This window comes from Colius striatus, chromosome 3, assembly GCF_028858725.1.
Source record: "Colius striatus isolate bColStr4 chromosome 3, bColStr4.1.hap1, whole genome shotgun sequence".
Taxonomy (NCBI): domain Eukaryota; kingdom Metazoa; phylum Chordata; class Aves; order Coliiformes; family Coliidae; genus Colius; species Colius striatus.
In genome coordinates this window covers 948,552-963,932 of record NC_084761.1, presented here as the reverse complement: position 1 = coordinate 963,932, position 15,381 = coordinate 948,552, and the positions used below count along the sequence as shown (strand labels likewise).

Genomic DNA, 15,381 nt, shown 5'->3' with positions numbered 1-15,381 from the left:
TTGGCCTTTTCACTGGGAGGCAGCTGCAAATTGGTCATCAGAGTTGTAAGGAGAGGGAAATCTTTGTTTAAATGAAAGGCTAAATAGAGATACTGCAAAGAGTGCCTCAGACAATTGGGAGTTAGATCTGATAAACACAGCTAAGTGCTTCTCTCCAGCTGGTGCTGCTGCTGCCACAATCCCTGTCAGAGTTGCTGTGTAGCACTGTGGTGGTTTCTGAGGAGGAGATCTCGAAGCTGTAAGCCAATTCACAGTAGTTGGTGCCCTTTCCCTGGGTGAGAAGAAAGGTGAGTACAGCAGTGAGATCTCAAGACAAGTCTGTTAAATCTGCTGGATACTGTATGCCCAAACCTCTGAGCCATACTCACAAGAAGCAGAGAAAACTGAGCTGCTGCAGAGGCAGAAGATGCCTGACCTGAACTGCTTGGCTTAAAGGTTATCTAAAACATTCTGGCTGAGCTAAGCACTAGAAGCCTGTTACTAGAAACTCTGAAGTAGTGAAGAAAGAGCCTTCACAGGGGAGTAGAGGTTGCTCTGCAGCATGGTGGCATGGCAGGAGTCAGCAAGAGGCAACAAACGGAGCAGCTGCTTCAGTGAGCAGGTGGGTCATGGTGAAGAGCCATATGTCTTCCTTAAAGTAGCACAGGAACCTGAGGAAGACTCTTTGCTTTAAATAGCTCCACTCCTGCAGTTATACAAAGACACTCCACTGCTAATTAGGGACAGTGCATTAGAAACTTGACATGGGTGCTTTCTTGAGCCCTGCATTAGGTCATTCTGGTGTATGGGGTAACCTGAGAGATGCTCAAGTAGCTTTGTGTGCTCTCCACAGCAGCCTGCAGTACTGTTGAACACAGAGGCTGGTCTGCCAGTAGTGACAGCAGCACACAGCAGCTGCCATTGATCTGTGCCATGCTGGACAGTGAAAGGCTGCAGTTCCCTCTGCTGATGGATGAGTGGGCTTGGAGAAAGCCAGGCACCTCCAAGGGGAGGGACTTCTGCCAATAGGAATTAAGGGTCAGAAAATATTCTTTCTGATGAGGTGCCTACAAGGAGAAGGTCAGTGTGCACTTCTGTGTGTATACAAATGCATCCAGGCACAGCATACATAGTCTGTGTACAGATGACTGAAGTGCCTTGACTGGCTGGGAGCTGCCCAGAAGGCTGAGTGCACAGTACACTCCCCATGGCAGCGTAACCTGCTGCTCAGCTGAAGTGTCTCCACGGTGGCTGTAAGTCCTGAGTGATGACCTTGAGGTAACACTGTTCCCAGACCAGGATGCATGGTGACTGTGGGATTTGCTGCCTGGGCTGTTGAGCTCACTGTGGTGCTGCAGAGCTTCCCTTCCCTGCTCTGTTTCAGAGGCATGAGCTCACCTTCTTGGTTGAGCCATATTTTTGGTAGCTGTGTTTTGAGAATCTGACACTTAAGGGTAAGGTGGATGCAGCACAGGCTGCCTGTGCTCCAGGCTCTGCTTCTCCTCTGCTCTGCTTGGTCTGTGTCACACATCCATCTGTGTGTTCACAGTGGTGGTGTGTTGTGCCATCCCTTGCACTTGTCAGACCATTATCTTGTTAGGCTGATTGCTGATATTTGTGGGGGAAAAGGAGGGCTACCACAGAGAAGTGCCTTCAGGGTGGTGATCCTTGTTTTCATGACAGCTATCAAGAGGTGAGAAGCTGTAGCAGGCAGGATCAGCCCAGAACCTAGCAACGTGCCTCTGCTCCAAATGGCTTTTTGAAGGCACTAGGGAGAAATAAGAGAACTGTGCTTTAACCCAGTAACTGGATGTTAACTGTCTGCCAGGCCCTGAGTCACACTCATTTCTTCTCTCTTCTAGTTTCCAGTTCTACAGGATAACTTGGAAGTGTACCTGGGGCTCCAGCAGTTCGTGGTCACTTCAGGGACAGGTAATTGCCACTGGCCAGGGCTGTGGTCCCTGCTCCTGGAGTAGCTCATTGCAAACCCCACTCCAGGACTGCTTTGCTGTTGCTTACTCTGTGCTTGCAGAGACTCTGAACACATGTATGGTGCCTAATGGCTCAGTCATTAAACTCCAAGAGCAGGCAGAAGTCTAGGAATGGGCCTTGTTTTACTCTTGATGGTTCTTCCCTCATTTTAGTACTTAAGGAAGATCATTGTGTGTTAAGAACAGGCAGGCAGCATCAAATACTGCAGTAGTGGGGATGGATAATGGTTACTTCTTTCCTCCCATTGAAACTTCAAGAAAGGCTTATTCTATTCTTCTTATTTCAAGAAACTCTTGTTTGCTTTGGGCTCAGCTCTGGGGTGAAGTTGCTCACCGTGAGAGCATTTGGATTTACCATTGAATTGACAAAACCATTGTGAGTCAGTGAGAAGATGAAGCACTTGGGATGTAGTAGGAGTTGCTGAAGACTCCTGTAGCTAATAGCCATCCTGTCCCCAAGTAGTTGACCAGTGCTCCCAACTGCATGAAAAGCATGGAGGTAGCTTTGCTCCTTCCAGGGAAATAAGGTGAGTAGCGCTGCCTTCAATTCTGCTACATGGGGCAGAGTGGGAATTGATGGATCCATGGTTCAGCAAGGTAGTCCTTCCAATTTGAGGACCATTTCAGATGTAGGGTGAGCAATGTGTAGGTTTTTAATGCTGTAGCCACAGTCTGCACTGGAAGCTGTTGTGTGGGCTGGCTGAGCAGCTGCTGAGTCAGGACAAGCAGCTCAGATGCAGGAGGGTCAGAACTACACAAGAGGATTCTGATGCCAAGGGTACAACGTGACAGGCTGCTTGCTGAGGTTAAATGTGAGCAGTGGAAATCAAAATACGCTCTTCTTTGGGATGTGGTGTGGCAGAATGTGTTTGGAGAGGCATGGAGGGAGGCTTGGAGACCAGGTATATGCAGCCAAGGAGTGGGATGGTTGCATAGGTAGGAAAATCTGCTTGTTGGTATGTTTCATCTGAGAAGTATGGAAGTGAATAACCACGTTTCACATTAGGAAGCAAATGTGTTCTTGTTCCAAACGTGCTTCTGCTGCAGCAGCCAGCAGCGTGCCCAGGGGGGCAAGAAGCAAAGGGCAGCCTGGTTGGGATCAGCTCTGGGGTGGCAGCAGGAGCAGGGCAGGGATTGTCCCCTGTGCTGGGCCCTGGGGAGGCTGCAGCTCCAGGGCTGTGCTCAGTGCTGGGCCCCTCACTCACTGCCACAGGGACACTGAGGGGCTGCAGCTGGGGAAGGGGCTGGAGCACAAGGGTGCTGGGGAGGGGCTGAGGGAATGGGGTGTTGAGCCTGGAGAAGAGGAGGCTGAGGGCAGGCAGCAGCACTCTCTGACACTCCCTGCCAGGAGGCTGCAGGGAGCTGGGGGTCGGGCTCTGCTCCCCAGGCAGCAATGACAGGACAAGAGGCAATGGGCTGCAGCTGCCCCAGGGGAGGCTGAGGCTGGAGCTGAGGCACAACTGTTTCCCTGAGAGGGGTGTCAGCCCTGTGCCAGGCTGCCCAGGGAGCTGGGGGAGTGCCCAGCCCTGGAGGGATCCCAAAGGCGTGGAGCTGAGGTGCTGAGGGCTGTGGGTCAGTGCTGGGCTGGGCAGGGTGAGGGCAGGGCTGGGACTGCAGCAGCTTCAGGGGCTTTACCAACCAGAATGATTCGGTGGTTTTATGCTATGGGGCTGTCACCAGCAGAGGGAGTGCAGGTCACAGCCTTCTCTGTGGAGTGGGAATTGCTCTTGAATGTCAGCTCCCACCAAACCAGCTTGTGCTTCACTGTAGATGTTAGCTCAAATGGAAGAATCACCCATTTCCTACGAGTGCAAGGCTGAAGCAGCTGGTACCACCCAGGGCAGCCTTTAAGGAGCAACAGGAACGTGGCAGTCACAGAGCTGGATGTGTCTCACCGGGTTTGAGCACTTGAGCCACTTGTGCTGTGCTGTGCCCTGGGGCCCTGCAGAGCTCATTCCAGAGCAAGCCTGTCATCAGGGTTCACCCTGTGCCTCTGTAGCTCTGCCATCGGGCTCCAGCCCCACAGAGCTCTGCTTAGCCACAACCTCTCAAGTCTGACCCTTCAGGCTCTTGCTGAGTTCATTCCCCCCGGGTCTCTCTGCTGACCAACCCTCAATGGCGTTGCAGGGCCCAGGCTGAACATCACGGCGGAGAACGACTGCCGGCGCCTGCACTGCTCGCTGCGCGACCTCAGCTCCCTGCTGCAGGCCGTGGGCCGCCTGGCCGAGTACTTCAGCGGCCACGTGTTCGCAGCCAGGTTCAACGATGCTCTGACCGTGGTGGAGAGGTGGGTGTGGGAAGGGGAGTCCCTGTCCCTTCAGGTGGAGAGGTGGGTGTGGGAGGGGGAGTCCCCGTCCCTTCAGCCCTGCCAGGACCCGTTGGCAGCGCTGTGCTGAGTGCCAAAGCCAGAGGTTTCTTTCTGCCTCCCTTTGAGATGCAAAGGACTCAGTGGGCAGAACCCTCATGGTGATGATCAGCAGTGCTGGGATTCCCAGATGGCTTTCTGAAGCCTGAAGCAGGGGTAGCTAACAGGGGGGATTACATAGAATGGTAGGGGTTGGAAAGGACCTTTAGGGGTCATCCAATCCAAGCCCAGGTCATGTAGTCCAACCCCTGCGTGGGTCAGTTGAGGTGGCTGTTCACTGCACCCTAAGCACAGGTGCCAGAAAAGTGAGATGTGCAGTTCCATGGCTTCAGAGCTGCATCTCTCAAAACTAAAGCACCAAAATCTTCCTCAAGCACAAAGGCCTGTGGAAGCTGGAAAGCAGATGTCTTCCTGTCCAAGACACTTCATTAGCACATAGTGGCAGAGGAGGGGATGTCAGGGCTGTGCACAGCTGCTTTGGCTGTGCTTTCCCACGTCCCTGCAGGAACATGGTGCTTGTTCCATGTCACAAACACTGAAATAACCTTTATTTTTGGCTGAATGGCCTAAACCTCGTGTACCTGTTAGCTAGATACTGCAGGGAGCTGCACTGTTTGAGCAGATGTGTACATGTGTGTGTCCATCTCACAGTCCCCTTACACTGCCATGTATCTGTTCCCTTGCAGGCTGGTAAAAGTGACCCTGTATGGATCCCAGATCAAGCTGTACAACATCGAGACTGCAGTTCCTTCTGTCCTGAAACCTGACCTCATCGATGTGTGAGTATGAGACACACCCTGCACTGCTGTGTGCAGGTTTGGTGGCACCTCCGTGGAGGGGAGGAAGCATTAGGGCTCCATCTGCTGCTCTAACCACTTGGCTTGGCAAATACCCTGAGAAGAGTGTCTTTGCAGTGATTGCCAGCTGACCAGGAGGGCACCTTCTTCCAGCTGTTGAAGGGAAAGGCTGCTGCCAGCATTTTGGGATCACTTGTTTCCTCAGGCACATCCAAGTTATTTAAAGAGAAATGTATTTGTGAGAAGTACAGAGACCTGTTATATCAGCTCTAATGGCAAACTGTCCTTCTGGCCTGTCCTAGTGGCTGGAACAGCTCGGTTCTGCAGTGTAATGAAGGGTGACATAAGTGTTACAGTAGTGGAGTTTTAAGAGATGGATCCATTGTTGGGATGTAGTTTGTGGAATTTCTGCTACCAAATTCCAACCTGTGGCTTAGGTGAAAGGTGCTTTTCCCTAGTGCAGGGTTTCAAGTCCTTAGCTTCAAAGACAAACACATGCCTTCCAGCTATACAAGCCATTTCTGAGCGAAAGGGAGGCCTTGAATCCAGAAGCTGATGTTAAGTGTGAAATCCAGTAACAGCACCTCACTCTTGACAGCCTTTCAGAGACCTTCCCCTCCCTGAGGCTGTGTAGGACAGACCTGGTGTGTGAGCAAAATTGAAGGTTGTCCTTTTTGAGCATGTCAAGTGCTTGTTCCAGTTTGCAGTTGGATGTACAGCAGCTCCTTGAGAGCCCCCACCAGATTCCAGCATAGTTCTCTGGATTAGTCCTGATAATCCCAAGGTGTGAGCACTCAGTTTTGTGCAGGTGGTGTTCTTCTAATGGTCTCTTTCCTGAGACAGCTGCCTGCTTTGTTTGAGAACACCCAGGTACCCTTGTGGGCAAGAGGCCAATGGCATCCTGGGGGCATCAAGCAGAGTGTGGGCAGCAGGGGGAGGGAGGTTCTGCTGCCTCTGCTCTGCCCTGCTGAGGCCTCATCTGGAGTCCTGTGGCCAGCTCTGGGCTCCCCAGCTGCAGAGAGACAGGGAACTGCTGCAGAGAGGCCAGTGCAGGGACACCAAGGTGCTGAGGGGATGGAACATGTGTGTGAGGAGGAAAGGCTGCAGCACTGGGGCTGTTCAGCCTGGAGAAGAGAAGCCTGAGCTCAGGGGCACCTCAGCAACGCTGCTCAGTCCCTAAAGGGTGGGTGTCAGCAGGATGGGGGACACTGTTCTGTGGTGCCCAGGGACAGGACAAGGGGTGATGGACATCAGCTGGGACACAAACAGTTCCCCTGGCACAGGAGGAGCAAGTCCTTTGGTGCTGAGGGGAGGGAGCCCTGGCCCAGGCTGCCCAGGGAGGGTGTGGAGGCTCCTGCTCAGGAGGTTTCCAACCCCATCTGGACACGTTCCTGTGCCCCTGAGCCAGGGGAAGCTGCTGGAGCAGGGGCTGGATGGGGTCCCTTCCACCCCTCTTCCCCCATCCCGTGTGACTGCTGTGGCTGTGCCCTGTGCAGCAGGCTGTGGTGCCTGGCTGTGCCTCACCCAGCCTGTGTGTGCCCTGCAGCCACGCTCAGTCCCTGGCAGCCCTGCAGGCCTACGCTCACTGGCTCGCGCAGTTCTACAGCGAAGTTCACCGGCAGAACCCGGAGCAGTTCGTCTCCCTCGTCTCCACCACTCTGGAGGCCATCACACCCCTCATCAGCTCCAAGGTACTTTCCTCAGTGCTGGGCTGAGGCTGGGCTTCCACCCTGAGCAGGGCTCCCTTGGGTCAGGGCTGTACTGCTCTGCTCTGGGCCGGGCTGTGGCTCCCGGGGAGGCTCTGAGCTGGATGTCTGTCAGACTGCAGCCGTCTCGTGTAGAGTGAGACCAAGAGCCATTCAAACTAGCACTGTCAGTCAAGCTCACAGGAGAGCTGGCAGCTTCCAGGCATGTAAACTCAGCCTAATGGTTCTAAGGCGTGCAAGCAGGAGAAGCCTCTCTCCCCAGCGTGAAGGGAACTGAGCTGTGCTCTGACTGACAAGTAAACACAACAAACGGTCTTGCTTGCAAAAACCTGGCTGTGGCAGCTGAGCAGGCTGTCTGATGCCAGTGTTGCTGCATGGGGGTGTGTGGTGGTGTGCAGCCTGACCAGCTTGTCTTTCAGGTGCAGGAGAAGCTGCTGCTGTCTGCGTGCCACCTGCTCGTCTCTTTAGCCACCACCGTGCGCCCCGTGTTCCTCATCAGCATCCCAGCAGTGCAGAAGGTGTTCAACAGGATCACAGACACCTCTGCCCAGAGGCTTCCTGATAAGGTGAATTCAGCTCAGACACCAAGAGTGTAGATGGGTGTTCCTGGGAAGCTTTGCCTTAGTTCTTGCTGTAGCAAAGGTAGAACCTAAAAAAACCCCAAAGTGAGGGCAGCAGTTGCTTCTGTGCTCTGGGTATCCAGGAGTCCAGTGGCACAGTTGGTCAGTTCCAAGCAACAGCATAAGGAAAAAATCACAATTGCAGCTCTGGGCTGTTACTCCCAGCCAGTCCCTGCCCCATCCTCACAGGCATGTTGATTCTGACTCAGAGCTTTCTGTGCAACTCAAGTTAGCACCTCACTCCAGTTGGTGCTCACACTGCACAAGTGCTGCAGAGCCTCAGCAGGGGCTGGGCCCTGGCTGTTGAGGGCTGGCACAGGGGCCTCAAGTGCTGCACAAGCAGCCAAGGAGAGCCTGTGAGCCAGATGAGGAGTAATGAACAGTGGTATCACCTTTGTTTAGTGAACACAGAGAACAGAGACTTCTGGTTGTAGGGGAGGGCTGACACAGCTGGGAGCTGCTTCCAGCCCTGAAGTTGTGGAGCTTTGCTTCTCTCCTACCCTGCAGAGCTGTTTTTACCTTGAGCTCAGCTTCTGCTGTTGAACTCTCCTCAAAGGGCCAGCACTGCTTGGGCAGCTATAAAACATCACGTCCCCCTGGGGCTGTGCTCCAGAAAGAACTGAGTTGCACACCCAGTGAACTTGGGCCCTTTGCTTCCTGCCCTGTTGTTTCTACTTGTGGGTGTCAGGAGGATGCAGGAGCCCTGGCCCAGGCTGCCCAGGGAGGGTGTGGAGGCTCCTGCTCAGGAGGTTTCCAACCCCAGCTGGACACGTTCCTGTGCCCCTGAGCCAGGGGAAGCTGCTGGAGCAGGGGCTGGGGCTGGGGCAGCTCTGCAGGGCCCTGCCAGCCCCCAGCATCTGGGATTGTGTGTGGTTCCAGGCCCAGGTGCTGGTGTGCAGAGCTCTGTCGAACGTGCTGCTGCTGCCTTGGCCAAACCTTCCAGAGAGTGAGCAGCAGTGGGCAGTTCGCTCCACCAACCACGCCAGCCTCGTCTCTGCCCTCACCAGAGAGTACCGCCAGCTCAAGGCCAGTGCCATCTTGCCCCAGAGGAAGGTGCAGCTGGAGGACAGTAAGTACCAAGTGTGTGCTGCATTCTGAGAGCTGCAGTGCAAAATGCTGCTTGGGCCTGCCTTGCCCATAACTATTTTAGCTGACAGATGGCATTTGGAGTCCGGGGAGGGCAGGAAAGGAGCAGTTGTGTTTGTCTCCTTGTTTGGGAGCACCTTATTCAGTGGGTAAAGGACACTCTCACTCTGTGGTGCCTGTGAGCTCTTCCATCCAAGCCCTGTTTTCTTCAGCTGTGCAGAGAAGGTGGGCTGAGGTTTGTGATGAAGGTTTGAATGCAGTGTTTGCAGTGGGAATACCCAGCAGGCTAATGCTGGCACAATACAGCATTAGAGGCATTGACTGGAAGCAGCACTCATGGAGATGGGGTGGTTATAAAATCCTGAGGGGGAAAAGAAGGATTTGTTCCAGATTTGGGAGGTTCTGGAGAAGGCTTATACATGTGAGAGGAGAGCCCTGAGCTGGTGAGGCCCAGGGACACTTAGCAATTTCTTGCCAAGCCCCATGTGCCTTGGGGCTGCTTCTGTGTGTGCCCTGGTTGTGGTTTTTCCCTCTTTTTGATCCAGTTGTTCAGAATCATGCAGTGCCACAGCTGCTGGCAAACACGATGTGCTGCTCAGCTGTGTGCAGGGCTTGTTCCTCATGAGGAGAACATCAGCAGACTGCTCACATGGCTTGAACTGAGCCACAAGCTCTCTTACACAATGAGTGTGTATCACTCCAGCTGTTGCTTTCAGAAATAGACATGTGGCATATGTTGCTGCCTCTCCTTGGCTGCTGTTTGTTTTGCAGTGGCATGTGGAGAGTTAACACAGTTTACAGCTGCCCTGGGCCCCTGCACTCCAGCAGCTGAGTGGTGGGTGCATCTGTAGGGCACAAAACCTGGGTGATTTCAGGAAGTAACCACAGTGACCTCATTGACCCTATTTAAACGTGTGACCTGATCCATGTGGACCTGCTTTGGCAGGGGCTTAGAGCAGATGATGGCTGGAGGAGCTGTTTCACTGCAGCCCGGGATTGGTGCTGTGTGCCGCCTCGTAGGTTGGTTCAGTTGCTCTCTGTGTGGCCTTGCCTTTGCTTCTTGCCTCTGGGTCGTTCTGACACTTGCAGGAATGATGACCTCTCTTATTTTTGCAGCCAAAGTGATCATCCACCAGACACTCAGCGTTTTGGAAGACATTGTAGAGAGTGTGTCTGGAGAGTCCACCAAGTCCCGGCAGATCTGTTACCAGTCGCTGCAAGAATCCGTGCAGGTCTCACTAGCCCTCTTCCCAGCTTTCATTCATCAGTCAGGTATAACCATAGGCCAGGCTGTCATGCTGTGAGTAGCTTCATGACCTACTGCTAACACCCAAAGCCTGTCCCAAGCCAAGGGTGGGCTGTGCTTGGGAGTCTGTGCTTCTGGGGGGGCTGGGCTGAGGCACAGTGGGAAAGGAAAGGGAGATCTCCTCAGGTACAGGCAAGGAGGCTTCTCACACTGCCAGAAGATGGGGATGCCTTGGGCTGTGCTCAGCAGTGGGACAAACAGGAGCTGCTGCTCCAAAGCTTCCAAACCCCTGTCTGGCTGTGTTTGCCACTTACATTCTCATCAGAAGCTTGAAGACAAGGAGGAGGAGATCTCATCAGATTTGGTCAAATGATGGGGATTCCTTGTGGGGGGTTTTTCTCTCTGTTAAGACACCTGGGGTGTATCCAGGACTGTTGCTTGGCCAACTTCCAGCCAGCCTCTTAGGTTTTGTATCACACCAGGGCAGCTGGGATGCCCAGGCCTTCAGCAGCCTCTCTTGTGAAGAACAAGCCCAGGAAAACTTCTGGAGCTAGGTGGGATCTTCTCAGTGAAACTGGCTCAAGGAAGGCAAAACAAAGTGGAACCTGCTTTAGCAGGGGAGGTTGGACTAGATGAGTTCTAGAGGTCCCTTCCAACCCCCCCCATTCTGGGATGCTTTGCAATGCAGGGGAGATGTAAGACAGCAAGCTGGTGCTGGCTCCAGCAACCAGTTGCCTTCAGAGCAAGCTGGCAGCCTCCAGCAGTTGCTATTTGTGGACTCTCAGAGGCTGTGTGAAGGAGCTGAGCAGCCTGAGCTCGCTGTGGTTATCCAGTGCAGTGTGCTGGGGCTGCTGCTGCCCTGCTTGCTGCATAACCACGCTCTGAGGGTGGCTGCTGACCTTAGAAGGCTCTTCTCAGTTCCTGCCAAAAGGGAAATATGAAGCTGGGTTCTGTGTGCTGGCCATCCCAAGCTGTTTAGTAGCTGCTGTGGATTCCCTTGTTTCCTGTTAACCCTGTGTGAGCAGTCAGCAGCTGGAGCTTGGCCCACAGCCTTCTCCCAGCACTCTGCAGGCAGGCCAGTGCTGTATCTGTTCTGAGTTGCTTGGTGCTGCCTGTACTTGTCATCCCTGGCAGTGGTTCAGACCTGGATGAACAATCTTTCAGTACCACCAGCTGCTGGTTGGGGTTTCTAATGGCAATCCTGCTGTGAAACTCCCAAGAGTAAATGGGGTTCCCTGTACAGGAGGTTGCAAATCTCCCATCAGACTCTCACTGAGGCACTTGAATGTTACCCTGATGTGCTCCTTTTGCTTTCCTGTTCTGTTCTTAGATGTGACAGATGAGATGCTGAGCTTCTTCCTCACTCTGTTTCAAGGACTGAGGGTGCAGATGGGAGTGCCTTTCACTGAGCAGATCATACAGACCTTCCTAAACATGTTCACCAGGTAATCCCCTGTGGTGCTCATTTCTTTCTTATCCCTCAGGATGATTTGCCTTCATAAGCTACTCAAAGGGCCCCTGCAGGCTGCAGTGTTTCCAACTCCTTTGTGTCCAGGCCTCTGTCAGACTGAATCTGAGAGCAGTGCTTCCAAGTGTGAAGTGACCTAGCCCATGCCCACAAACAAGATGTGCCATTGTGCCATTTCAGCTTTCCCACAGGCTCTCTGCAAGTGTGTGATGCTGAACTGGACTCTCACGTTGCCCATTAGCTCCTGCCTAAGATCTGAGGGTGCCCCAACTATCACACAAGCTTTGGGTGGGGAAGAAGGGAAAGTCTGTCCTCAGTCAAAACCTGCTTCCCTTAATGTAACCTGCTTGATGTACTTGGCCTGTTATTAACTGAGCAAGCTTAGGGGCAGTACCCCTAAATGAGGAGGAAATGGGGTAAGTGTGGGGATCTCTGGGAGGTTCCTCTGCAATGAGTGTGTCTGTGGCAGGGAGCAGTTGGCAGAGAGCATCCTGCACGAGGGCAGCACTGGCTGTAGGGTGGTGGAGAAGTTCCTGAAGATCCTGCAAGTGGTGGTCCAAGAGCCAGGCCAAGTGTTCAAGCCTTTCCTACCCAGTGTCATCTCCCTGTGCATGGAGCAGGTGTACCCCATCATTGCAGAGGTAGGGCTGCTCCCATGAGGGGAGGGAAGGGCTTGCTGGGGGTGTGGGAGCAATGAAGCCTTTTGCTTTCCAAGGGCTGTAAATGTCAATCCCTGTGCAGGGAAAACTGGGTGAGTAGTCAGTGGGGATTGGAAGCAGTGTGGGTGGGGATTGGAAGCAGTGTGGGTGGGGGATTGGAAGCAGTGTGGGTGGGGGATTGGAAGCAGTGTGGGTGGGGGATTGGAAGCAGTGTGGGTGAAGGATTTTGCCAGGAGTTACCAAGAGAGGTTAAAATGACAGATGTGCTCGAAGCAGTGGGTAGAACTCAAAAGTGGGTGATGAGTTGTTGGCCCCATCCAACAGCTGCTGAGTGTGTTGCCTGCCTCAGGAGGAAAGGCTTTGATGGGTGCTCCAGTAGCTCAGCTGCAAGGCTCTGCCCTGGCTGGGTGCTGGGTGCAGCCAGGGCTGGGGGGGGGTTCCTGCTCTGAGTGGTCTGTTGTGCCCCCGCCAGCGCTCGTCTCCTGACGTGAAGGCAGAGTTGTTCGAGCTGCTCTTCCGGGTGCTGCACCACAACTGGCGCTACTTCTTCAAGTCCAGTGTGCTGGCCAGTGTGCAGAGAGGGGCAGCAGAGGAGCAGATGGAGAACGAAGCTCAGTTCAGTGCCATAATGCAGGTAACCCCCAGCTCAGCAGGGTCCAACACGTCTTGTTTCCTGCCTCTGGTGCCCACAGCAGCCTTCCCATGGCTCTGGCAGCAGCGGGGTTGACTTGCCTGCCTGTGTGTAGCTTGCTGCACTGGGAGGCAGCAGAGGCTCCCAGGGGCTGGTTCTGGTGTTGGGTGAGAGTGATATTGATTTGCCTGGTAGGTAAGATACAACATCAGTCCCATCCTTCCACTCTGCTTTGCTCCCAGGCATTTGGCCAGTCCTTCCTGCAACCTGACATTCACCTTTTCAAGCAGAACCTCTTCTACTTGGAGACACTGAACACCAAGCAGAAGCTGTACCACAAGGTGGGTCCTGGCTGCCCAGTGCACACCCTGTGCAGGGGAACAGGCAGGTGCTGCTCACAGGCTCGTTTTAAGCGACCCAGAAACTGAAGGTTGGGGTTTTGGGGGCTTTTGTGGCACAGCCTTTGGTAGGTTGCTCTGATCCTGATGGGGATGTTGTTGGTCAGGGCATTGCCACCTCCCTGCTGCAGTGGGCACAGGAGGGATCCCAAATGTAGTCAGTCAGGTTAAAGCCTTGATGTGTTCCCTCCTGTGACAGTGAGGGAAAGCAAAGAACATGCACAGGGACAGTGCAGTTGAGACAGGAGAACTGGGCATCACCAGTGACAGAGTCCCTCCAGCATTCCCATCTGGGTAAGCAGCAGGATATCTGGTATTTATAGGTAAGTCACTGCCAGCTGGTTGTCTCCCAGCATGGGGAGGCTTTGTGTCACAGCCAGTGCTTGCTCTACAGAGAGAAGAACCCACACTTGTGTCTCGCAGAAAGGGCTTAGAAGCCTCTTGAACCTTGACACTTTGCACAGGGACCTCTGGAAGCTCAGAATCCCAGGATGATGGGGCTGGCAGGGCCCTGCAGAGCTGTCCCAGCCCCTGCTCCAGCAGCTTCCCCTGGCTCAGGGGCACAGGAACGTGTCCAGCTGGGGTTGGAAACCTCCTGAGCAGGAGCCTCCACACCCTCCCTGGGCAGCCTGGGCCAGGGCTCCCTCACCTCAGCACCAAAGGACTTGCTCCTCCTGTGCCAGGGGAACTGTTTGTGTCCCAGCTGATGTCACCCATTGACCTGGCCCTGGGCACCACAGAACAAAGTGTCCCCCAAGCTCCTGACACCCACCCTTTAGGTACTTGTCAGTGTTGCTGAGGTGCCCCTGAGCTCAGACTTCTCTTCCCCAGGCTGAACAGCCCCAGGGCTGCAGCCTTTCCTCCTCACACACATGTTCCATCCCCTCAGCACCTTGGTGTCCCTGCACTGGCCTCTCTGCAGCAGTTCCCTGTCTCTCTGGAGCTGGGGAGCCCAGAACTGGCCACAGGACCCCAGCTGTGGCATTCCTATGGCAAAGAAGGAAGGTTCTCATCCCCCTCTAGACCTGCTGCCCACACTCCATCATGGTCAAGCAGGATCCATCCTCCAGACCCTCTAATCCAGAGCTGTTAGCTGTTCCCATGATGGATTAAAGTTGGAATCCAGGGTCTTGCCCTAGTGGCCAGGCTGTGAAAGCAGAGCTTTCGGGTTCCCATCTGTGATCACAGCTGAAGGACAGCCTGTCACATTACCAGCTGCCTGCTGCAGGCTTCCAGGCAGCTGGCCAGCCTCCCTGGCTTTCAGGAGCACTGTGCTGGGCTAAAACTTGCTGGGTTTGAATGGGACTGGATGCTGTTTGTTTCAATGCCGATGCCTGAGATGTGGGTCAGAGCTTTAATGTTTATTGTAGCCACTTGTGGCTTGGCTTGGAAGATCATCTCTGTGCCCAGCCCAGTTTGCAGACCCTGCTGATAGCTGACAAGCTGTTAAAATAGCCCAGTGCAGCTGTGCCTTGGTCACACTAACCCCATGCCATGCTGCAGGCTGGGGGATATGTGGCTGGAGAGCTGTCTGATGGAAAAGGACCTGAGGGTGTTAGTCAACAGCAGCTGAACAGCAGCCAGCAGCGTGCCCAGAGGAGCAAGAAGGCCAGTGGTATCCTGGCTGGGATCTGCACTGGGGTGGCAGCAGGAGCAGGGCAGGGATTGTCCCCTGTGCTGGGCACCTGGGAGTGTTGAGGCTGGAGAAGAGGAGGCTGAGGGCAGCCAGCAGCACTCTCTGACACTTCCTGCCAGGAGGCTGCAGGGAGCTGGGGGTCGGGCTCTGCTCCCCAGGCAGCAATGACAGGACAAGAGGCAATGGGCTGCAGCTGCCCCAGGGGAGGCTGAGGCTGGAGCTGAGGCACAACTGTTTCCCTGAGAGGGGTGTCAGCCCCTGTGCCAGGCTGCCCAGGGAGCTGGGGGAGTGCCCAGCCCTGGAGGGATCCCAAAGGCGTGGAGCTGAGGTGCTGAGGGCTGTGGGTCAGTGCTGGGCTGGGCAGGGTGAGGGCAGGGCTGGGACTGCAGCAGCTCCAGGGGCTTTGCCAGCCCAAAGGCATCTGTGGTTTGGGGAGCAGTGCACTGGGGGCTGCTGCTGCCCAGACTCAGCCTGTGCTTGTCTCACCCTGCAGAAGATCTTTCGGACCACCATGCTGTTCCAGTTTGTGAACGTGCTGCTCCAGGTGCTGGTGCACAAGTCCCACGACCTGCTGCAGGAGGAGATTGGCATTGCCACCTACAACATGGCCTCGGTGGACTTTGATGGCTTTTACTCAGCCTTCCTGCCTGAGTTCCTGGCCAGCTGTGATGGGGTGGACTCCAACCAGAAGAACGTGCTGGGAAGGAACTTCAAGATGGACAGGGTAAGCAGGGGAGAGGCTGCAGCGGGGTGCTGGTCCTGCTGGGATGCACAGCCTCTCCCTCCTGGGGCACAGCTG

General features: G+C 54.6%; 1 protein-coding gene across 3 annotated transcripts in view; it reads left to right on the top strand.

The window, feature by feature from the left end:
- The window catches only part of XPO6 (exportin 6), a 56,022-nt gene that overhangs the window by 38,799 nt on the left and 1,842 nt on the right, over positions 1-15,381 (top strand). For all 3 annotated transcript variants that reach the window (XM_061992814.1, XM_061992813.1, XM_061992815.1), the window contains exons 12-23: positions 1,842-1,911; positions 4,098-4,257; positions 5,022-5,114; positions 6,679-6,823; positions 7,258-7,404; positions 8,338-8,527; positions 9,661-9,816; positions 11,121-11,235; positions 11,728-11,899; positions 12,390-12,551; positions 12,791-12,889; positions 15,076-15,306. In XM_061992814.1, the coding sequence (XP_061848798.1) occupies positions 1,842-1,911; positions 4,098-4,257; positions 5,022-5,114; positions 6,679-6,823; positions 7,258-7,404; positions 8,338-8,527; positions 9,661-9,816; positions 11,121-11,235; positions 11,728-11,899; positions 12,390-12,551; positions 12,791-12,889; positions 15,076-15,306 (1,740 nt within the window). The remainder of the gene's footprint in view (positions 1-1,841; positions 1,912-4,097; positions 4,258-5,021; positions 5,115-6,678; positions 6,824-7,257; positions 7,405-8,337; positions 8,528-9,660; positions 9,817-11,120; positions 11,236-11,727; positions 11,900-12,389; positions 12,552-12,790; positions 12,890-15,075; positions 15,307-15,381) is intronic.